The 25254-nt window shown below is 41.0% G+C and overlaps 1 protein-coding gene across 19 annotated transcripts in view; it reads right to left on the bottom strand.

Moving 5' to 3' along the window:
* Nucleotides 1-25254, bottom strand: part of Prune2 (prune homolog 2 with BCH domain) — a 350442-nt gene that overhangs the window by 294638 nt on the left and 30550 nt on the right. For all 19 annotated transcript variants that reach the window (XR_010066330.1, XR_010066327.1, XR_010066331.1 and 16 more), the window contains 3 exon segments: nucleotides 9399-9503; nucleotides 5676-5878; nucleotides 2863-3026 (listed from right to left, as the gene is read on the bottom strand). Coding sequence is in view for 15 of the 19 variants with exons in the window: in XM_063287018.1 (XP_063143088.1) it covers nucleotides 2863-3026; nucleotides 5676-5878; nucleotides 9399-9503 (472 nt within the window). In the remaining 4 variants the exon portion in view is untranslated.

Genomic DNA, 25254 nt, shown 5'->3' with positions numbered 1-25254 from the left:
AGCAAGACAAGCAGTCTCTGAAACAGAGAGAGTCACACACACAGCCAGTGTACATTCGCTTCACCTTTAGATCTACACATACACATTAACAGTGCGTGCTCTTGTTTACCTCTGGACCATTTTTTATGTGTAAATTCTTCTTGCACTGAACAATTGAAGTAGCTAGCCAAGAGGCATGAAATACAATAAAACAGTAAAAGAGTCAGGATCGAGGGAAATAACAGCAGAGGAAGGAATAAGATGGGGATAAGAAAACCTGGGGCTGTGATCCACTTTCAAACTCTGAATGTGAGCTTCTTGTAGCAAATGCAGACAGAAGTGTGATTGCTGCGGAAATTTCCAATGTTGCAGAGACTGTGTGAGTCCCTTTGTGTAAAGCGCATAACCACACATAACCCAAGTGTAGTGTCCTGGGGGGATGAACCCAGGGCTAGCTAAAGTATAAAGAAAAGCAAAGGGATATATATATATATATATATATATATATATATATATATATATATATATATATCGTAGATTCAGAATGCTGGCTGCCTCCAGGTAGGAGTGGGCTGTAGGCATGAGAAGGAAACAATGTCTTCACAGTCTGCCTCTTTAGATGGGTAATTATCAAAGGTGTTTCCTTCCTGATGATTTACTAAGCTGCATATTTATGTTTTTATAAACATATTTTGAATTCTTTTCTTTAGATGGACTATGGTTCACAAAGGATTAAAATTATATACATAATCCTTAAGGTTATACGCACAATGACAATCTGTGAAAACAAAAACTAGTCAGTCATTGCAAAGTAATGAAATAAACTCCACTAGGATTTCTACGAGCTAAGAAAGAAAAGAGATTAGAGAAAAGGGTTATTAGTGAAAGAAACAATATCCATGCTCTAGACAGTAATATTATTAGCAGGATGGACCACAACAGCAGCTGATTTCAGTATCAGACACTACCACAATCAATGCAGTCATGAAAACAGAGAGTGTAGAAATACTATCTTTAAAATTTGTCAAAATTGCTACTGAAAATGGATTGTTTTCATCCAAAATATCTTGATCATGGTTTATCCTCTCCAAGCTCCTTCCACAGCTTCCCCACTTCCTCACACAACCAAATCCACTCTTGGAAAATTCATCCCACTGAGTTTTATTATGTGCCAGGCAGAGTGGAGGCACCAGGTAGCACAGAAGGGCTTTCTTCATGAAGCCGACAATCTGGAGAGGCAGATAGAGAAGTGTGTAGGGACAGGTAGAAAAAGAGTGTCAGAGAGAGGGAACAAGCATGCTCCAGGGAGAGATAGTGTGAGTCCTCCAGAGTGAGAAGTTTGGGGAGATCTGAACCTTACCCCCCAGGAGTGGGATACATCTTATGAGAAGATGAATGTTTGAAGGGGGGAAAGAAAAGGCCATGCTGTTCACAGGCATAGAGGGCCTGAACTCTGAACGTGATGAGCAGTAGCCAGGAACTCTCATTGACTTATTCATACCTTTTAAAGGTAACTGAAATTGTAGCAGAAATAGACCAAAGCCAGGCCTAGATTGGATCTCTACCAGCGATCATGGTAAACATCAACGGAAACAAGTTACAACACAGATGAAACCCGGTAATGACCCGGGTTCAAAGCTAGCCATCATAACATGTATGAGCAGATTCCTGGTGCCACTGGCTCGAAAACGTTTAGAGGAACTGTGTGACTCTTGGACTTTCCCTCTCCAAATTGTAGTAGAGAGCAAGGCAGAGAAAGGAAGTCCTTGGAAGTGTTGAACCAGCCTGTCCCCAGCCTTCTGTTTTCTGTTCCATCAGTCTGTCTCCTGGCTGTTCTATACTAAACATGTTGAGGATGATGTGTAACTACTAGGTCGAAAGTGAATTGTGGGAAGAAAAAGCTTTAGTCATAACCAAAAATATTTTTGCATGGCCCATATGTGAAAATGACTAAATAAATACCTGTGCTCATTTTGTGGCACCAAAGTTGACGGACAGTTTCTAACCTGAAAACCATCCCTTGGAAGCAATAGGCTCCAGCAATGGAGAATAGCAGCATATGGTCAGTTCCAGGATCTGTAGGAAGGTTAGCCAAGGATCCACATAGATACCAGAATCTGCGGGTGTTCTAGACCTATGTGTCAGATGATGCAGGTTTGTCTGCATCCTGTGAACTCCTCAGATACTTTTCACACATCTTAAAATACTTCCTATCACTTACAATCCTCAGTACAACACCTTGCCAGTACAATAGAGAAACAATGCAAATTGTTAGGCTGAGTCTTTAGAGAATAATGGTAATGGGAGATGCCTTTATGGTGGTTGATACAAAAACGGCTTAAAATGATTGTTTTCGGACCAAGCTTGGTTGAGTCCATGAAGTGGAGACCATGGATACTGACTGTGACTGGACCATTGAAACAGATGAAATGCAACCTATAAAAGGCCAGGCTGAAGGACCCTGCATCGCATCACTGAAACAAAAGGTGCGAATTTTGCCTTGCAGGCAGGATTATATTCTCGAAGCATGCAAAATATGGGGGGATACTCCAAGGCCACAAGCACTGTCACAGATGAGAATCTCCTTTGGAAGCTATTAGCAGCCAGAGGAGCTGCTCTCGCTCTCTAACCAGGGTGCAGCAGGCCCATTTAACATTCTTGTCTAGTGAAACAGTGCAGGCCTTGTGCCTGCTTCTAAATGCACATTTTTAATATTCAATATAATGTTACTCTTTAACAAACTCTTTACTCCCTGCCTCTCTGATGAAGCTTCCCGGGGTCTTTAAAGGGATTGTTAACCCAAGAATGGATCGCACTCTTTCTGCATGAGCAGGCCCAGAACCAGCCCATTAAGCTTCTTTACTCCGACAGTGCCGTCCTCACCTCTGAGGAGATGTGCCAGCTGCTGAGTGATGAGCTCCGGAGCCTCACGCAGGAGCTCCTTCAGCACTAGTGAGGAGGAAGACTCCGCAAAGCCCAGCTCACCATCACTCTGTTCTCCAGGGTTAATGACTCTGACAACGGCGGATTCCAAAGTTCTGTCCTCGCTGTAAAATAAACGGAGAGGACGAAGAGCTATGGCATGTTTTCCCACTTTGGGACATGATTCAGTCATGATGATTTCCCCTAAATGGCCCAAAGCATAAATTCTCACGACTGTGAAGAACAGGACCTAACTGGAGCTAGAGTCGCGCCTGTAGAGCATATGGAGCTGATTTCAGATCCCCACACAAAAGCCTGAAGTGTTCTGGCTGTGGTCACTCCAGCACCATGAGGGGTAGGTGGGTGGAGCTTGCTGGGGCTTGCTGGTCAGCCTGCCTTATCCAATCAGCGAGTCTCGAGTTCATTGATTGGCCTTACCACAAAAGATGAGGTTGGGAGGAAGATAACTGTTATGGATTTGTGGCCTGGATGACTGTGTACACCTTTGAATAAGTACTGATATACACACACTTACACACACACACACACATACACACACACACACTCATACACAACACCCCCCCACAAACACATTCACGCACACAAACATACACTCACTTATACACACTTTCTCTCTCTCTCTCACACACACACATCCCTCCTCCCCATACACACAGAGAAGAAACCAGGACCTGTCTATTTATTTATTCTGTGTCTATTTATGTCATTTCTATTCATTATTGTCCCCAGGTTTCCTAGAATATTTTCATACCTCCCCAATAGCTACTATTTATTAATTTCCACATGACTAGAAACACTGTAGCTGTGTTGATCTTATGAAGAGGGTTGCAGTAAGGTCTTTCTACAAATGGGGGAACAGGCACAATGGGGCTAAGGGCTGCTTAGAGTCAGGTGAAAATCCGACTCCACTACCTGCTCAGAACACTTACTGAACTTCAGAAACAAATACCACTATGCCCATGACGGCTTCACCATGGTTCTTTTAACGCAGAGGGTTAATTAATTAATTACATTTTGCAGTTTTTTTTATTTTTGGAGTGCTGAAGATCAGTCTCAGGCAAACACTTTGCGTGCTAGGCAAGTGTTTGATCACCTCCTTCATCTATGTAATAGAAGTGGATTTTCTCAAAAGAAGAAAGATACGGAAGAAAAGCTGCATCTTTCCTGACTATACAAATATAAATGAGTTACAATAAAAAAGTAAGCTCTCTACTTTTCTGGAGTATTCGATTTTATAGTCAACCACATCCCTAGAGTCTATAAGCTCAGTCTGAAGGTCAACTTAGCATTTTCCGTTTTAAGCGATGATGAAATTCTTTCCCAGTTCTTGTGCTGTCATATTGTCTGTTGCGTGAGTTGTCCTGAAATAGTTAGACATGACTTTAGCTGACTGTGTGATCACTAGGGACACCCAAGCTATCTGTGATTTGGAGACTACCTGAGTTTCCTCAGAAGGTCTGCATATGCAGGATGGTACCCCACAGGGGGAAGTGCTGAGGGCTTTAAGAGATGAGTCCTGCTGTCAATCCTTAGGTCACTGGGGACATGCCCTCACAGGGGATTGGGAGATCCTAGTTTTTAGTTTCTGTCCTCTTTCAAGGTGTGACTTTTGTTCTTGCTGATAGATAACCCTCACCACAGTCCCAAACACTCTGGTGGCCTGATGAGAGATCTGACTTTCCAGAACCATGAGAAAAATAATCCTCTCCTTACTTCTCACACAGCTTGCATCAGGAACTTCATTACAGTGATAGAAAGCTGACAAGTATAGCTGTGGGCTAAAGTCAGCCCAAAGACTCACCCACGACCTGTCAACAGATTGTTGGTAAGTATCATGCAAGAGAATCTCATTTGTCTAAAGCCATACAGGAATAAAACAGCCCACAGACTGTTTTCAAAATGCCTTGTAACCAACTGTGTAGTGGACAGTGCCTAGCTTTACTTTAATTCATATGTAAATGTGCTTTCTAAAAACTGGCGACACTTTAAAATTGTTAAATATAAAGGTCTTATTGCAAGTACTCAAGGTTAGTTGGTGAAGGCCTTCAACAACAGGCAAGTGGGTGAACCGTAGAGAGTGAACACTTCAAGCTCCAGGGTGTTTAGCTAGTGTCCCTTCACTCAATAGCAAAACAGTGTGTATCACAGAGTGTGTGTGATAGGGAATTCATTTCATTCCTCTCCCTTTATCTCAGATCCTTGCCCCAGCTCATAGTTCCCTAGGTGCCTAACGGAGGCAGGAGAGTCAAGTTCTTATTGAAATTCTCCACTGACTACATGTGGTGCCTGGGCAAAGCCATCAGTGACACTGGGCTCCACATGTCCCTTCTGTGGCATATGACAGTTGAACTGCATGGAGTATCACAGCCTGTCTTTCTGTTGCCATAGAAAACAGAAAACCAAATTAAGTGATTTTCGTGGCCCATTTCCCAGTCTCCTCCTTTTCTCTAATGAGATTTCTTTAGAACCTTTCTCTTTGATCTGGTTTCAATTTCCGTTACTTATTTCCAACCTATGATTATTGGAATGCTATGAGAGAATATTAATTTGGTAAGTTTTACAAGAACATTTTACTTAAAGGCATCAATTTGAAGTCTCAAAGTAAACATGGAGAACTGGCATAGATCAAATTTTGTCATTAAAGAAAAAATACTAAAAAACGAAGTCCTTTTTATGACTCTTCTTAAACAAAAACAAAGAACATGGTAACCTTCCCTTAGGACAAGCGCCCAGAAACTCACAGTGAGCCTTACCTCCCCAGGACGTGGCTGCCCACGAGCGTTATTGATAGCTTCCCTTCATCATTCAGTCGCTGCAGGTTAATCTCATCTCGGAATATGTGGAATGAGTCAGAGATGTTCAGCTCTTCTAAAATAGACCTTGTCTCTGTGAAGTAGTTGAATTCACTTCTTGGGATATTCAGCACTGGCAAGCAGAGGACCCCAGGAGGACTGACCTGTGGAAAGAAGTTTCCTCAACCTCTGCAAACAGCAGGTTCCCTCCAGCTAGAAGCTAACGCTAGCTAGGGTATAAGCCTTCTGTTCACAAAGAAACCATTTGACATCCAAAACAAATCTCCCTGAGCCCCATTACAGAGCACTTCCTCCACCAGTAAGAGGATACTGATGTTATATTTTTAAATTATTATTATATTCATTTGTTTTTGTTTGTGTGTGCATGCATGTGTATGTGCATGTGCGTGTATGTGTGTGTGTGCATGCCACAGCACACACTGGGAGGTCAGAGAGTCAACTGTATAAGTCAGTTCTCTCCTCCCACCATGTGGGAAAGCAGACAGGTGGTCAGCTCTGACAGCAAGCACTTTACCTGTTGAACCACCTCACCAGCATAGCCCTGATGCTTGCTTACCATTTTTTTCCTTTAAATCTAAAATTTCATAGGCAAGCCTAATGGGAAACATTTAGGTCTTACTTTAACTGCTCCATGATTAAAAAATGTATGTATGTATGTATGTATGTATGTATGTATGTATGTATGTATGTTTGTATGTATACATATACATATATACATACATAAATTCAGACACACATACACACACATAATCTCCTCATCATAGGTAACAAATGCATATCTTGATGGAATTGACAAAATTTGGTAAGTGAGACAGACTGAGTTGACACAAGAAGGTAGGTGGTGTCACCATCGAAATGGGACACTTGTAACCTGGGTTCAGTCTACATTGAACTGTAGGTAAGTCTTCCACCTTCTTATGTCATCTGGAAAACTATGTGTTGGAATATGAATTGGGACATTCTTAAAATTCAAAACATGTCTAGTTAACTGGTTATTCAATTAGCAGTCAGGTTTAGTACACATACTAATGCATTATATGATATACTAATAAATATAAGTTCAGTATATATGTTTATGGACCTCTTATATAAAACATTTGTGGTGACCAGATGAAGGGGAGGAGAAAGAGGATTCAGAGTCACAATAAATTTATCTTTCTATATGAATTCTAGAGTAAAGTAACTTAAAAATTACTCTAAGGAATGACAATGAGGACTTCACTGCCACTGACAGACCGTGGGCTTGGGGAGGCTTTGTTCCTGGAGAAGTAAATATTCTTTATGTCACCACGGCTGTACCACAAGCCTGTGCTTATTACACAGTTCAACATCCTCCCTGCTCTAACATTAAAAAGGGCATGATTGTTTCGTTCTGCTGCCTTCCAAGACACAAAACAAGCAGGCAGCAGGAGACATTTAATAAATATTTACTGAATTAAGTGAAACTGCTGTTGTACCCAAAACACAAAAGCTTCTCCACCAAAGTGGGTTTTCTTTCCACTGTAATGCTAATACTGGATCTCAGTCACACAATAGTCATTGGTGATTTATGTGAGGCACGTTAGTTATTCTCCCTAATTACTTGACAATCGTGCCTAACTCCTGCAAAAGCATAGGTGGAATTAGTACAGGAGTCAGGGTGTCCTGAGCTGTCCAAGCAGGACTTACTCTGGAGGTGGGATCAGAAAGCAAGATGGCAGCCTCACCCCTGCCCAGTGAATTGGAGAAATTCTCCATTCTGAGCCTTCACTTTCTGTGTCTCTAGAGTGGGGTTTGGCCTCTCTTCTACTCACCAGTGTGTGAAGGGTGCGTGCAAAGCCACAGAGCCCTGAAGACTGAAGCTGGTTCTTAGGAAAACTCTATATAGAGATACAGCCCACAAATAACAGACGAGGCTTGCCACAAGGAGACAAAGGCTTGGTGTCTTAGCTGGGCTTCCTATCACTATGATAAACACAGTAACTGGAAGCATCTTGGGAGGAAAGGGTTATTTCATCCTCTAGCTTGTAGTCCACCATCAAGGAACTCAGGGCAGAAACTCAAGGCAGGAGCTGATGCCACTGGAGGAGTGCTGCTTACTGACTTGCTCAACCTGCCTTCTTACACAACACAGAACAACCTGCCCAGAGGTGGCCCCGCTCTGCCCTGTGGGCTGGGCTTCCCCACACCAACCATTAAATTAGAAAATTCCCTATAGACTTGCTTACAGGCAATCTGAAGAGGCAATCTGTAGCTTGTGTCAAGTGGGCAAAAAAAAAAAAAAAACAACCAAATGACAAGAACAAAGAAACACAACCAAGACACCCAGAAACACAACAGCTCTAGTATGTGACTCTTTAGTTAAATGCCACATTTGTTTCTATGCTTAGTCGAAAGTCTCCAAAAGGAAGGAAGGCCTATGGATCTATTTACCCATCAACCATCTCTCTTTTATCACTCACATCTATCTACCTTACCTCCTCTTTCCATGAAGCATGCTAATGCATGGTACTATAGCCACAGTTGGTTATAGTATTATTATAGCATGTATGGTGTATATATACATATATGGATATGTTAGGATATAGTACAGTATATGATATTATTATTATTATTATTATTATTATTATTATTGTTTGCTTTTTTTAAAACCTGCACTTCGCTGATAGTCTCACAGTCACTCCAGGTCAGTCAACTGTCCTCTGGATAAACAGCAGAGAAAGAGTAACAAGGATTGCTTAATATGCAGGTCTTGACTCAAACACATTCATCTCCTCCTACCAATTACTATTCCTTGCAAAATTCAACAACTTGTAAGATAAATTTGATACAGAGCCCACATGTTGAGATCCGAATACTTTAGCCATCATTTTTGTCAACTGCCCTAAAGCAGTACTTGCCACCCACAGCTCATTCTGGAAGACTGGCTTTTCATGTGAATTTAAATCACTCCAGATCAGCTATGCCTAGTATCAGGGGATCCAGATTGAAATAAAATGGAAATAAAATAAACCAGACTCTGGAAAATTAAAAATTCCGTGAAATAGAACCCAAACATTTGGAACATGCATTTGAAAGCTTTTCGAGTAACAAAGTCCATTACTGTGGGCTGATGGAGTTATAGATGAGAAGTCTGGACACAATTTGTTAAAAAAGGCCCTTCCAGTTCTGTGGGTGAGTCTGTGCTTCAAAGAGTAGGAAGATTCTCCCATAAGGGACATCATCGTTAAGGCCAAAAGGCAACAACCAAAGACTTAAAGGGACTGGACAGGCCACGCCCCTGTCCGAACCTCTAGCCAGTGTTCAGTGCTTCATGTACTGTTCATATGAGTTGTTCTGCATGGTTTTCTACTCCCAAAGGCATGGTCACACAGTGCATGATGGAGGAAAGAAAGAGCTTTTGGTTACTTCTCTAAATTCTCATAAAAGCAGTCCACTGCTACAACAATTTTTAGGAGGTTGTTTGAAACAGTTTGAGAGGAAACTAGTAAGACACAACTAGAACAGTGTTTGATGTGCCGGAGGTATTCCATGAATGTCTGCTGCTCACTGGATATTTAATATTTATTCTCCACAGGAATATACCAGAACATGAAAAACTAAATGGCTTCATTTTTTGTGAAATATTTATTCTTAAAAGATACACAATTCAGGTACTAAGGATACAGTCCCCTTTCCTCTCACCTTGTCCAGAAAATATGCATATGTGAAGGTAGAAATGAGAGAATCCAGGTCACATGACTTAGGTCCAATAACCGCATGGACCTGCTCCAACTGTTTACTTCGATCCTGCAACCAATAAAAAAGAAAAATCACAATTTTACTTGCTTTCAACCAACATAAAATGGAAAACTTTCAATGATATTTTAAAGTGTATTTGTCTATTCTCACACACAATGGCAGAAAATAATAAATGTGTAACAAAATGACATAGTAATTACCACATTTAACATGTTCATTCAAGCCATTAAATTTTTAAGAGGAAAATAGCCTACCTTTATTAAAGCTACTTCTAGGTCTTCTGCTCATTAAGGGAGATGCATTTGCACATATAGGTACATACACATATATTATAAATATATGGAACACACACACCAAAAATATAAGATTATCTACAAATTAAATTCCTTTGAATGATATTCTGAGGAAGTATTTTCATAGTAAGAGATCATTTTGTTGTGAAGATCAGTGACTCAGAAATCAAGGATCATCCATCTCCCCATAGAAGATGAACTTCTTGAGACAATGAGACTTGTTCTTACATCCTTCCTACACAGTGTACTCAAACAACCACACTATCTGAAAAGGCTTTATTTTTTCACATTCTATCTTGGATGTGGAAGATATTCTCCTATATTGTTCTATTCTTTAGTAAATGAAGCATGTTTTTTTTTTCTCACTCAGAGAGAGGAATGTGATTTGCCTCGATGGTCTAGGACTCCAGATTGCACCCACTGCTTTTCTATGTCCATGTAGACCTCTCTAAAAGGGAACACATACTTTCTTGGTTGTTTGTGTTCATTTTCCATGTTAACTCGATAGTTATTTAAATCCTTTTAGAGGAGGCCGACATTCCTTTAAAACATTCAAAGAACCAAGTACTTCTAGAAAACCCCACAGAAAATTGCCTGAGGTAGAACATTATAAAGTAAGTTAATGTATTTTCTTCTGTTTCTTTTGAGAAAGGACCTCATGGAGTCCAGGCTGGCCTCAACCTCACTCTGCTGCTGATGCATTAAGAACCTCCTGTCTTCTTGCACCCGCTTCCCAGGTGCTGGGATTACAGTGCGCTCCACCATGTTCACCATCAAATAGTATCTTTGCACTATGGTAGCACCAGCATGCAGGCTTGCTTCTCTTGCTTTTTGTCACTTATTTTTATCTCTCTGTCTAAGACTGACTAGACTGGTCACAACTGTTCAGCAGAAAACACTTAGGAATGTGTAGAAAAAAGTGAATGCGTACCTAATAACGTAGCAGTCATCTTGCAAATGAAACTGACAATTGGATACTATTGTATAGAACTTGTGGTATTAAAATCAGAAATGAGGGGGTTGGGGATTTAGCTCAGTGGTAAAGCGCTTGCCTAGCAAGCACAAGGCCCTGGGTTCGGTCCCCAGCTCCCCAAAAAAAAATCAGAAATGATTGACTAAATAATGAGGATTTTAAACATCAAGATGAAGTAAATGTGTTTGTGTTGTTTTACTGTGTTACACAAGGTCAGTTTCAGGCAAGTGTGAATGTGCTTTGAGTATATTTATTCCACATTTACTCTCCTTCTTCACATCCCACCACTTCCCATCAGTCCCCTTTGTTTCCCCAGACAGTTCCCCTTCTCCTTTCACGCCATCTGTACACATGCAATGTATAAATCAATAAAAAATGAAGAAAATCATGAAGGAGGCTAGACAGAATCCATCACAGAAAAAAGCAGCAGAGATATTTTAAATAACCCCTTCCCGGTAAGTGATGTTGCTTGATTAAAACAGACTCATAGTTTTGATTTCTTTTATATTTATTTTTAATAAAACCACATGCTTAAAGGGTGATATGCACTCCAAAGATGATGACAAACTCCCTCCCCCATCACCACCCAGGCTCGCTCACACACCCTTCTCTCCCGGCTTCCTTTTCTAACCTCATAAACGTACAGCTGGCTCACTGAACTGAGCATCCTCTGAGGGGTTAGTTCAGGTCTAGATATCAAAATATTCCAGAAGCACCTAAGTAAATTTAGGCAAATAGAATTCTAGCCCATTACAACACGAGCTAATGTATTAAGAGATCATGTTCCTCTAAATGCTGCTCTTCCGAGAAGCTCAAAGGTCTAAGGAGACATTACCTCACTTCTCTCCTATCTTGTAAGACAGGCAGTAGAAAGATCAACAAAGCTTTTTACAGGTCAAAGGAGCCTGTGATGGGGACAAGTGTGATTCCAGAATCTAAAGCCTGATTCTGTGAGAGCTGATTCTCCCACCCTCTTCACAAGTCGTAATGACTCTGTGTCTACTAAGGGCACAAGGCACTAAGGTAGAAGAGAGATGGCTAAATATGCACACTAAAATACACAGATGCTGCCAACACTGGGGCAGCAACACAACTGACTCACCTGCTCTCTTGTCTTGGCTTTGTCATTCCCATCATAGCTCTGTGGCAACTTTCAACTTACACAAAAGAAGATGTGGTATTATCTCTGTGTCGATGAATCTCCAGATATCACCCCAATTAGTATGTTAGAAAAGAACTAATAAAATAAGGGTTGAGACTCTAAAATGAACTAGACCAGTTCTCACAAGCCAGGAACCTTCTGCAATAACTACGGTTCTTCTTCATTTAAAGAGACAAAGAACAGAGGTCAGAGCCATGGCAGACCTAATGCAAAACCTCGAGGGCTCCCCATGGTGTTGCATGCCCTTTTGCATGCTCTCCCCATGTATCATATTATTCACGCCCATGGTCTCTTCCGATGGCATTCATCTATATGATGGCTAATGTGCTAGTCAGATGACAGTATCTAGAATCGACCAGTAGAGAGATGAGTCCCTGGGCATGTATGGTTGGGAGTTTCTATTATTAATAGATTGGTTTATTGAGGGTTTCATGGTCTGAAAGTCCTGGACTGAATAAAGAGGTGAGCTGAACTCCAGTATTCAACCCTCTGTGCTTTCTGACCTGGGATGACCAATGAGACTTCAAGCCCCTGCCACTATGATTTCTCCACCACAAAAGACTTTATCTTTAAACTTTGAACTAAAATAAATGCTTCCTTCCTTGACTTGTGTCTGTTGGATATTCTGTCATAGCAACAACAAGGGTAACTAAAACAAAGCACATCTGCCAACCCAGTTCATATCACAGTGGCTAAGCTCCAACACTTTCTTCCCCCACCACCCTCCAGTCAAGGGGAGAAGGGTCACAGAAGCAACAGCACATTGAACTGAGTGCATCTAGTTGATGGGCTATGGGCACTGCTGGAAGATTAAGAGGATGCTTAGCCAAGTCTCTTGGAAAAATCTGATGTTTGAGTAAAAGTTTGAACCCAAGGAGTGTAGTGTACTGATATCACAGGCCACAGGAAGAGCATGTGCAAAAGTCCTGAGGTTAGGAAGGGCCCAACATATTCAACAACTCATAAGTGCATGCCTTTCCCAAATGTGATTTTATAAAGTCAGCGGTGACCAGCTCTGGCAAATAAACGTTGCTTCCTTAATGGTAACACACGCATAGCAAACATTGGGAAATCTCAGAGACAAAGACCTACTGTTAATGCCTGAGCCTAACACGGACAGAAGAGTGAGAATCAGACAAAGCAGTTGCTGCTGGCTTTACCTCTAATGCACTTCCAAATAGATTTGGACAGATTCCCATAATCAAGGCATAAAGAAAACACCAAACAGCGAATACTCCAGAGCATGACTTAAACATGCTTTCGATTTCAAGGCATCATTTTATATATGGATGAAATGAGCCTTCTCATCGAAGTTAACTTCCTACCTCTTTCTAAAAGCCAACAAAGTACCTGCACGTCATATTCCACTGCTATTAGAGAAGATGGTGGGTGATACACTTTTATCCCCACCTCATGGAAAGCAGAGGAACTGAGCAGAAGCCTTCCAGAGCCTTCCAATAAAATAAAGTCGCTCTGAATTTCTCCATCTCAGAAATAAAGCTACTCCTACCTATAATTTTATCAATCTAAAGCCCTATAAGAAATCTTTTCATCAAAAAATTCATCATAGCCCCTTCTCTGTCCCTTTCTTTAAAACTCTACCAGTATTTCTTTCAATAACAATTAATTTAAATTAGTTTTGAGGGAACAGAGTAACAGCTCAGTAGATGAAAGCACCAGGTAAGTCTGATGATCTGAACATGAGCTCTTGGATTCCAGGTAACAAGCTGTAACACACACACACACACACACACACACACACACACACACACCTGGAACCCCAGCATCCCCACCAAGAGATGAGAAACAGAGACAAGACACTAGGCCAGTGAGCCTAGAGTATGTGGCAAGGTAATAAAAACAAAGGCAGAGGGTAATAAACAGTTCCTGGGAGCCTCTGACCTCTACACTTTTGGTACCATACGTTTACATACATGTAAATTAATATTTTAAGAAAATATTTTTCCAATAGGAAATCTATGCCTTCATAAGTCAGATGTGAGAAAAATGAATTAGGCAGCGGGTAAATAATGCTAACAATTCCTGTACATGTTTTAAAGTTTGTCCATCTGTATTTACATATGCGGAATGTCTATGCTCTTTACAGACTTAAGGTTTCCATTACAAAATGATGTCTTCATCGTTTGCTTTGTCATTGGCCCCACACTGTATCTCACTATGTATTCTAGGTGGTCTTGGACTCAGAATCCTTCTGCCTTCAGCCTCCCAAGTGGTATGGTTTCAGGTATGTGCCACAGTGCCTGCTTTTCATTCACTTTAAAGAGCTAGTGGTGAGAGCTGTGTGTGTGTGTGTGTGTGTGTGTGTGTGTGTATAAAACAGAATTCCTGGAAGCAGCAGGTGACTAAAAAAATCTCGATGGGGTTTGGAGAGTTAGTTCAGTGGTTAAAACCACTTGTTCTTGCAAAGGACCTGGGTTCAGTACCCAGCACCCACATGGTGGCTCATGACCATATGTAATTCCAAGGGATATAATACCCTCTTCTGACCTAAAAGGGTACCAGGCATCTAAATGATACATCAGGCTCTCAAGAAGTTAGATTGCAGGGAGACAAATAACCCTATTAAAAATGGGGTTCAGAGCTAAACAAAGAATTCACAGCTGAGGAATGCCGAATGGCTGAGAAACACCTAAAGAAATGTTCAACATCTTTAGTCATAGGGAAATGCAAATCAAAACAACCCTGAGATTTCACCTCACACCAGTGAGAATGGCTAAGATAAAAAACTCAGGTGACAGCAAATGCTGGCGAGGATGTGGAGAAAGAGGAACACTCCTCCATTGTTGGTGGGATTGCAGACTGGTACAACCATTCTGGAAATCAGTCTGGAGGTTCCTCAGAAAATTGGACATTGAACTGCCTGAGGATCCAGCTATACCTCTCTTGGGCAAATACCCAAAAGATGCCCCAACATATAACAAAGACACGTGCTCCACTATGTTCATAGCAGCCTTATTTATAATAGCCAGAAGCTGGAAAGAACCCAGATGCCCTTCAGCAGAGGAATGTATACAGAAAATGTGGTACATCTACACAATGGAATATTATTCAGCTATCAAAAACAATGACTTTATGAAATTCATAGGCAAATGGAGGGAACTGGAAAATATCATCCTGTGTGAGGTAACCCAATCACAGAAAAACACACATGGTATGCACTCATTGATAAGTGGCTATTAGCCCAAATGCTTGAATTACCCTAGATGCACAGAACACATGAAACTCAAGATGGATGATCAAAATGCGAATGCTTCACTCCTTTAAAAGGGGAACAAGAATACCCTTGGCAGGGAATTGGAAGGCAAAGATTAAAACAGAGGCAGAAGGAACACCCATTCAGAGCCTGCCCTACATGTGGCCCATACATATACAGCCACCAAACTAGATAAGATGGATGAAGCAAAGAAGTGCAGGCTGACAGGAACCGGATGTAGATCTCTCCTGAGAGACACAGCCAGAATACAGCAAATACAGAGGCGAATGCCAGCAGCAAACCACTGAACTGAGAACGGAACCCCTGTTGAAGGAATCAGAGAAAGGACTGGAAGAGCTTGAAGGGGCTCAAGACTCCATATGTACAACAATGCCAACCAACCAGAGCTTCCAGGGACTAAGCCACTACCTAAAGACTATACATGGACTGACCCTGGACTCCAACCTCATAGGTAGCAATGAATATCCTAGTAAGAGCACCAGTGGAAGGGGAAGCCCTTGGTCCTGCTAAGACTGACCCCCAGTGAATGTGACTGTTGGGAGGAGGGCGGGAATGGGGGAAGGATGGGGAGGGGAACAACCATATAGAAGAGGAGGGGGAGGGCTTAGGGGGATGTTGGCCCAGAAACCGGGAAGGGGAATAACAATCGAAATGTAAATAAGAAATACTCAAGTTAATAAAGATTTTTTAAAAAAGAAAGAAATGAAAAGGGAGACGTAATAACAGAATCTGAGAAAATTCATAAAATCCTACTACAAAAACCAGTACTCAACAAAACTGGAAAATCTGGATTTAATAGACTATGTTCTAGATAGATACCATGTACCAATCTTAAATCAGGGTCACATAAACCATCTAAATAATCCCATAACTCTTAAAGAAATAGAAGCACTTATTAAAATTGTCCCAACCAAAAAAAAAAAAAAACCACTCATACTCACAAAATTAAAATAAATCTAAAAATAATTTTTAAACACTATATCGCTAATTAGGATCTCTGGCTCACTGGCTGCATGGTCCAGGTTCAAACAGTAAAACTCCCTGCCGTAGTGCTACAGACTTGTAATACTAGGAACTAAAGAGGCTGGGAAAAGAGGAGCACAGCATAGAAGCTATGCTGTTACAGAGTGAGATTCTGTCCATGACGGTTAATCATTGTCATCTTAACTAGATTTAGGATTGCCGTGGAAACATTCCGGGTGAGCCTCTGGGGGTATTCCGGGAAAAGTCAGCTAAAGAGCAGAGCCTGGCAAGAGTGTGGATGATACCAACCCATGGACTGGAGTCTGAACTGAATAAAGAGACCCGAGACCTGAGCACCCACCAGCGTTCCTCCTGACTGTGAACACCAACACCGTGTGACCAGAAACCTAGTGCTCCTGCTGCCATGCCTTCTCCACCATGATGGGCGGTACCCTCAGCTGTCACTCACTGAAGCTCTCCCCGCTTCGAGTTGCTTCTGTCCGTGGTTTTTTGACAAAAGTTAACTAATTCATTATCTCAAAACAGGAGTGTAAAATTAAATTTCAAAATCAAAATTAAGGGGCTGGAGAGATGGCTCAGTGGTTAAGAGCACTGTTTGTCCTTTCAGAGGTCCTGAGTTCAATTCCCAGCAACCACATGGTGGCTCACAACCATCTGTAATGGGATCTGATGCCCTCTTCTGGTGTGTCTGAAGACAGCTACAGTGTACTAATATATAATAAATACATAATACTTTTTTTTTTAAAAGAGCACTTGTTCTTTCAGAGACCCTGGTTTGGGTTCCTAGCACACATGTAGGCTCACAACTCTCTGTGAGGGCAGTTTCAGGGGTTCTGAAACCCTCTTCCCGTCTTCCTAAGCCCTAAGCATGCACATGATGCACATAAATAAATGGAGGCAAATACTCACACGTATTAAAAAATTAAAAAGTAGTAAGTGACTCAGAGATCATAATTAGTTTCTTCCTGAAGGTACACCTTAGGTTATGGGTGAAAGGGAATGCATTTACCAGAATCTACAAATGCAGGATGCAAGTATATTATATTCAATTTTCTCATAAATGCCATCATTTAATTGGTGACCTAATTAGAATGGAGCAAAGGGCTTTCAGTGGTTAAGACTGAAAAGGTTCACGAGGTAATATAGTTGCCCAACAAAGCCAAAATAGTCAATTTCAATAAATTTATGTTGCCCATTGCCTCTGCCCTCATTCCTACTGATCCCAAACTCTCAAGACCGGAGGAACTGAACTAAAATGATGAGCTGAGTCTCTGGAGGACTAGCTAGGAAAAGACCAAGCTGTTTCCACTAATTTCAGCAGCCAGGCTAGATCAATAGCTTGATGTGCCACTGGACTGTGGACGGTTGTTTTCACAGGGAAAGTATGTGGAAAGAAGGTATCAGTAGTTGACATTGATTGACATAAGAGGGGTAGGATGATTTGAATTGCCAAAGATTTAGAAATAGAACTGTTTATAGGGAAAGACTGCTTTTACAGTCCAAAACAATCAAGGCTAATGACAGGGTTGGGTGGAACCTTGCTGGCCAGCCATGCTGGAAGTTAAGGCAGAGTCTGACAAACATTCAGGAGTGCAAAGAAGTTGTTAGCTCATTAGCCTTTTTCATCTCTCCTTTCTCCTTGGCACCCTTCCCGCCAAGTCCTTCAGCATCTGAAGGGAACTTAGGTCATGTTAGAACCTTCTTTCATTATCAACAGCCCTGCCCCAACCAAGCTCAGTATTTCTCTCAAGCTTCTTCTTGACAATGCTGTAGGATATCTTCCTTCAAAATCTTCTATTTGAGGAAACTGAGGGTTGGGAACCAGTTTAAACACATGCAGCTATGAATAGCCAAGGTCGGGTTGACTTGAGCCTCCTTCTTGTTTTGATATGTGAAATCATTTTGACTAGGCATAGACAACCAATTCCAATATTTGAATATCCTTGGCCCAGGGAGTGGCACTGTTGGGAGGTATAGCTTTGTAGAAGTCTGTCACAGTGGGGTAGGCTTTGAAACCCTCCTAGCTGCCTGAGAGATTCAGACTTCTCCTGGTTCCCTTTGGAACAAGATGTACAGCTCTCAGCTTCGTCTCCAGTGCCATGCCTGCCTGGACCCTGCCATAATTCTTGCCTTGATGATAATGGACTGAACCTCTGAACTTGTAAGCTAGAAGCAACTAAATGTTGTCCTTTATAAGAGTTACCTTGGTCATGATGTCTCTACACAACAATGGAAACCCTAACTAAAACATTGTCTCAGGACTTTAGATGAGCTGTGGGGTTCTAGCTCTGGTCTAACAAATGGATGTTGTACATTCAACACTCTCTTGGGTCTACCCTTTTCAACCTGTTTACTGCCAGTCTTGACCACATAGTATCCTCAGATCAAGTGACCTCAAGTATTGTGAACACTCTTCTGCATAGTTCATTTTACTGACTCTCTCTCTCTCTCTCTCTCTCTCTCTCTCTCTCTCTCTCTCTCTCTCTCTCTGTGTGTGTGTGTGTGTGTGTGTGTGTGTGTGTGTGTGTATTGTTCAGGGTTGTCTTTGAAAGCAAGACCAATATTTTTCCTCTCCAACTTTGAAGCAAAAAGGTTGCACCCTCAAATCCTTACCTTCACTAAAGTGCCTTGGAAGGAATCATCTGACATCATGTGAAAGCCGAAGTTATGTCTTAAGGGCCTAATGGATCCATGAAACAAAACCTCTAAGCCCCTTGCCCAAGGACAGATACTTCTTGAAAGCTGGAGGCTGTTGTTTATGGGAGATAACAAGACACATGTTTTCACTCCCCAAACCAAGTTTGTTTGACCAAACTGCACCAGTTGTGTTTGATCACATATAGGTGGGAGGTCTGTGGGCAGGAAATACATCAGGATGTATGCTTGCCCTGATTGGACCTGATAGGAATATGATAGCATTATTGGTTTGCCTTTAAAAGCATCTGCAAAGGGGTTGGGGATTTAGCTCAGTGGTAGAGCGCTTGCCTAGGAAGCGCAAGGCCCTGGGTTCGGTCCCCAGCTCCGAAAAAAAAAAAAAAAAAGCATCTGCAAAATGTGACTCCTAACAATTTTCTGAGAACCCCAGAATGGTCCTAGCCAGAATCCTGGCCAGTACTTAATTAAAGCTTGCTTCAAATTTGGCTCAAAAAATGTGGAACTGGTCTTTTTCTCTCGATTCCCAGGTTTAACGCTAGCTTTTTGAGTGGTCTCAAATTTTTAGCTGTCTGCTTTGGAAATGCCTCTGTCTATAATCAACCGGTCTTTTCTCATATAAATAGAGAATGCAACTTGTCTTCTGTGAATTTACAGGTCTTGAAAATCCCCTCAACTTTCTCTTTCAAGATTCTGGGGCTGTCATCTTTTTTATGCTGATGGGAGTCAACCTGGGTCCTTAATCTTACTCCTCAACTGTGACCTGTCTTCTGTCTATTTTCTGACTGAGTCCTCATGAGAAAGACATGCATACTCTTCAAGAGATGGCATTTAGAAGAGCTTCTGCCAGCCCATCCACATAAGAGGCAGTATAAGAGTTTCAATGACTGAATGCAAATGGATGCCCCTTACACATGACATGCACCCACGCCTCTTGACGTTTCCATGGCAGTTACTTATTTTAAAATTTGCAAAACAGAAAGTCACAAAGGGCAAAAACACTCAACTCCCCACATTAAATCAATTGCTATGAACATTTAGTTTAGTCCCTGTAATATTCTTTTCCATACTTCTGTGAGCGCTCTTTCCTGCTCTATATGTTTGCATCTACAGCCCCAGCTGCTGCCCCACTAGAATCGTTTGTTGGTTTTCTTTAATATGGATCATTGTAACTTATCTCAACCATTGTTAGAGATTTATTTTATTTAAAATTTTGAAAACAATTAAACCTTTCATAGAGGACATTTGGGAGAGAATATTTTTGGGTCAATTCCTAATTCTGTCTTTAGAATAAACTCCCCGGCTTTAGGTTTCTAGGTCAAAGAATGTAGTGTTTTAACACTCACCGGAACGTTTGCAGAGATTTTCATTCCCACCCACAGAAACACTGAGCTGTTAAATATTCAAGCACATATTCAAGTAGTATTCCGTTAAGTAAAATAACACTACAATGTTATTGAGTTACTTTTTTGTGACTGTGTAAGACAAACTCTGGATCCTAGTCTTTTTGTGAAACCCCTCTCCCATCACCCCCAGCCAAATTGCCTGCACACTTTTGTATAATTCATCCTACTTTCATTGATGAATAAACTATTAGAACATTAACACCCTGCACTTTGGTAGTGTCTGTAAGACTCTCCTTTGTTCTCAGGCCTTGGGCATCTGTGGAAGAACCTGTTCCATAAACTGCTTTAGGAATACAGTACAATGCATTATTTAATAGGGCATTGCTTTTAGCTCTAACAACCACCCATGCTCTGTGACCCATTTTCCTCAGTTCATTTGCTCTGCTCCTAGACACTGTTGCAGCAACATGCTCCAGACCAGACTGGAGAAGGGCGTAGGTCTTCCAGCTCTTGAATGAAAAGTGTTGAGTCTTCTGTTTTGCTTGAGATCACAATGGTAAAACAGCCTAAGATGGTGAATATATAATTATTAAATGTTTCTAGACACAAAGAAATTTTGATAGAACACGGTACCAAGAGAAGAATGATGACAGTAAACGACAGAGTGGAGGGGACCGTTTGCACAGAACCTGCACTGCCTTCCCACAGGTGGGACAATATGTTGATCATCCAAAGAGCTTCTCCATGCTGAGATTTTAAAAAGTCACGATGCAGGGAAATAATAGGTAAAGGAAGTGTCTGGTTAACTAAGAAAAGAAACTCGCACGTGAGTAGGTAGCCAACCTCGTTAGTAGCCGTAGGAATCAAGTAAGATCGAGACCAATGGTAAAAATCTCCTCGGCCCCCTCTTGTTTGCAAACAGTCAACACTACTTCTCATGAGAAGCAGGCCTGGGAACTCTTGCCTCAAAAAGAAGCCATAATAAGCTCCTTTAAACCATGTGGCCCCTGTCAATTGCAGAGTGTATCTGAAACCAGTTCAGAAAAGGGACTACTACTGACTTGCTTCAGACCAAGCACAGCTTCAGAAACAATTGCTAATCACAACCCTTAGAGCTACTAAAGTTCAGAGTTAGAAGAGGCATTAGGATTCACCATGTTGGACCTCTTTAGTGATTTTCAGTGCAAGCTTGTCACTGTACCATTGTATAAAAAGAGGAATGACATAAACTTATGTTTAGTAGGGTCTATTAAATATTCTGACTTTAGACGAGCTTAAAATGCACTTCATAATATTATTTTGTACTACCTGAATAAAACTTATAAATACATGTATTGAAAGAATGACTAAAGGGTGTCCAGTTGCCTCTATCTTCGTGGCTTTGGATTTGCTATGACTGAGGACACGCCATGTCAGAAGGGACTGAAGAAAGAGTAGAGCTATAGACATCACATCGAAAAACAGCTGGGATGGGGTGGCCCATGCGCTCTGATGAAGGTGAGTTCAGTGTGTTTATTACCTACCACTGAGCAAGGAGGCGGCTTTATTGTACACGGCCGAAAGGATGAATGAGCTAACTACTCTCTATAAGAGGTCTCTGTAGGGGAACAGCTTCAGGTTGGAGTCCTCCAGAAGGAGCACGCTCTAGTTGATAGTTTCCACATACACTAGCTTTAACTACTTAGACTATTTGCTATTTCATGGGTGTGAGTCTTTAGGGTCCTTGACACAACCGTGCTCATGTCAATAATAAACATCCACTTAGAAGTGCATCTGCTCCCCCACACCCATTGTCAACGACTAGTTTAAACGACTCAAGACCCAAAGATTCCCTATTGTCATCTCAGAAAGAGGTTCTGGAATTTGTCAAGATTTTTCACATGGTGATGACATCTAGGGAGCTAGAGAGCTTCACACAGTGTGTCTGATGAGACTTTACAGTTAGTTAAACAATGACTCTTTAGTTAACAAAATGTAGGAAATGTGTTGCAAAATTCAAAAAACTTCTTTTTGGTAGGAAAAAGAAATACAAGTGCTTTTTTTTTAAAAAAAAAAAGCTAATTCTTCAAATTTAGACATTTTCACAAGATATTGGTAATTTTTGAAGCTAGATGATGGACGTACGTCACCCCTCTACTCCCCTCTTCTAGTCTGTGTTTATGAACTTGAGAACGAATTATGACACTGTGACTAAAAAGTTAAGAGGTTGAAAAGAAAGGAAAATCTGGCTATGGCTGGACCCAGAGGCCCCACCTAGCGCATTCAAGGCTCTAGGTTCCAGTCCCAGCACTGCCATAGAAAAGGAGGGAAAATGTGTGATTCATAAATATTTTCATTCCTCTTCAGTGGATTCTTTCGCAGTAAATGAACAAATAAACAAACGAACAAATGTATGTCTTCTGGCATTTTTTCTAAGTTTCTGTAAGCTGGCTCCCAGGTCAGGGTCTCCGAGCACGTCACCTCCCGTGACCTGCACTACACGGCCCAGGTTGCTGCAGTTCCTTTAATTATTTGTCTTCTTGGGCTTGGCTAGAGCTAATTAGTCAGGTCTTGTCCCCGCCATGAACAAGTGGAGACATGCTCAGAAGGCTTCTCCCAGAAGCTTTGCTCTCCGCACTCGGCTTTCGTTGGCATACGAAGATCTATTGCTTTAATACTCGAGAGTGCTTGTCTGTATCCGGAACAGACATCAGGCCTGTGACACCACACACCTGGCGCATCAGAAAGCCACTCAGATGTGACAGTAATGAACAGACACGGGGCTAGAAGCAGGCGGGAACAGAAGACGGTTCTGAGCACGGTGCGCTCCAGCAGGTTCACAGGGAAATGTGCAAGGGATATGCAGAGCAATTACTGCACTCTGCAAAGATGACAGTTTTTAATGATGTCATTATTTATTACACTGTGTGTTTTTCAATGACAGAAGGACTCTCACCTTCCAGGTGACCTCAGTTCTCACTCTCTCTCTTTCTCTACTATGTGATAGATATAGATATAGATATAGATATAGATATAGATATAGATATAGATATAGATATAGATATAGATATAGATATAGATATAGATATAGATATAGATATAGATATAGATATAGATATAGATATAGATGTGGATTATATATTATCTATTATATATATAATTATGGATATATATTATGGATTATATATTATCTATTATATATATAATTATGGATATATATTATGGATTATATATTATCTATTATATAGATAGATATAATGTTTATATATATATTGTTAACATATAATGCTTATATAATGTTTATATAGATGTTTATATTGATAATGTTTATATAGATAATGTTTATATTGATAATGTTTATATAATGTTTATATATAATGTTTTTATATATAGTTATATATATAAAACATATAATATGACACATATAATTTTGCAAGCCAAAAATCGTTCAAAACTAAACAGTACCTGAAACCACTGGTAGATAGGCACTAAAGGTTTATTGTAACTCATGTTTTATAACATTGAACATTGTAGGAGGACATACTTGTAAATGAAGAAAGATATAGACATGTGTATTTGTATTATCCCACTGATACTTTATTTATTCATTTATTTTGGTGATGGGGGATGGCTTGGTTGGTTAGTTTTCAGGTAGGATCCTATGTATCTCAGGCTGGGATTAGCTTATTTTGTACCTGAGGATGGCCTTGAACTTCTCCGCTTCCTGCCTCCACCTCCTGACTGCTGATATTACAGGCAGGCACCACCATTCCCAGTTTATATAGCACTGGCCATCAAACCTAGGTATTCAGTCATGCTAGGAAAGCACTGTACATCTGAATTACATCCCCAGAGTCCTCATTGATATTTGAAAAACATGAGTATGTTAGTACTAACTGAGTGCCACATTCTGGTAGGAAAAACTTCATAACAGAGTCTGAAATCTTCTATGTATCATATCCCTCCCACCATGTGATAATAGGACTTCATGGTTCCAAGAAGCAAATAGCTTCTTTACAGTTATCCAAATATTTTCCCATTGTCTATTGCTGTCCATTGAGAGAACTGAACTCTACAATTGGCATGTTTTTTAAGATTAATTTTTTACTTTCTAATTATGTCAGAGGAGGAAGGGCATGCATGTGAGTGTGGGACCGGAAAGGACTGGGGGAGTCTGTCTGTAGCAATAATGAGGTCAAGACATGTCCAAACCCCAAATATCTTGTCCTGAGGCTGGAACAAGTAGGATTGCTCCCTCTTTGCTCTGAGCCTGCATGTCCTGGCGCACATAAACTTACAACTGCCACCCCAGCCACCCCAGGTCACAAAAGCCTGGTGGCCAGGTTTCAAGTTAAACTTCCTCAAGCACTATAAGGGATGCCCAGATGGCTCCTGTAATTCCTCTTCTTGCAAATAAAACATTTCCAGCACTTCAGCCCCAGCCAAAACCCTTTACCATTCCCTAAGGTTTCTATAGTACCTTGTTCACCCCAATAAAGGAAGCTGTTTCCCTGAGAACTGTCTCCAGAGAAGGCTGCTTCTCCCACACTCACATTGACAGAGATCCCGTGTAATCCACCCACCAGGCCAAGCTTCATTCCTTCCAGTCTAGCTTGGTACATATCAGTGCATGGATATCCCAAGGGAAAAAGCAGACCCAAGCCAGAACGTGAGCATGTGCTTGCTCATGCTGGTATCCTTGGAGCCTAATGGAGTTACATATGGTTGTAAGCTGCCCCGAATGGGTGCTGGAAGAGAATTCAGGTCCTCTGTAAGAATAGTGGGTGCTTTTAACTGCCAGGTCATCTCTCCAGCCTCCCAAAACTGGTGTTTTAATGCTAACCATTTGGATTTACTTTTGTAATTTTAATGGGATAATTAATTGAACAGATTAGAGAGAACACCTTTAATACTCAGCTTCCCCAACATGTTTTTCTGGCTTGCTGTTAAAAAAATTAACCACAGAGAAAAAAAGAGAAAAAGGAAAAAATGTGTATAAAGAAACTTATTTTTTATTTTGTTGAACTGTCAACTAAACGATATATTTAGATATTTGAAAATGAGGTTTTTAAATGTCATGAAAACTTCAATACATAATAAAACACATCAGATTACCCAAATCTTTCTGCATGGGAAGCCTTGTAAACTAGCTGATAATCAGTTCTTAAGATGTCT

The sequence above is a fragment of the Rattus norvegicus genome, chromosome 1, assembly GCF_036323735.1.
Source record: "Rattus norvegicus strain BN/NHsdMcwi chromosome 1, GRCr8, whole genome shotgun sequence".
In the NCBI taxonomy this organism is placed as follows: domain Eukaryota; kingdom Metazoa; phylum Chordata; class Mammalia; order Rodentia; family Muridae; genus Rattus; species Rattus norvegicus.
Note: the sequence above shows the minus strand (reverse complement) of the source record. Positions and strands in the feature narration are given on the sequence as shown.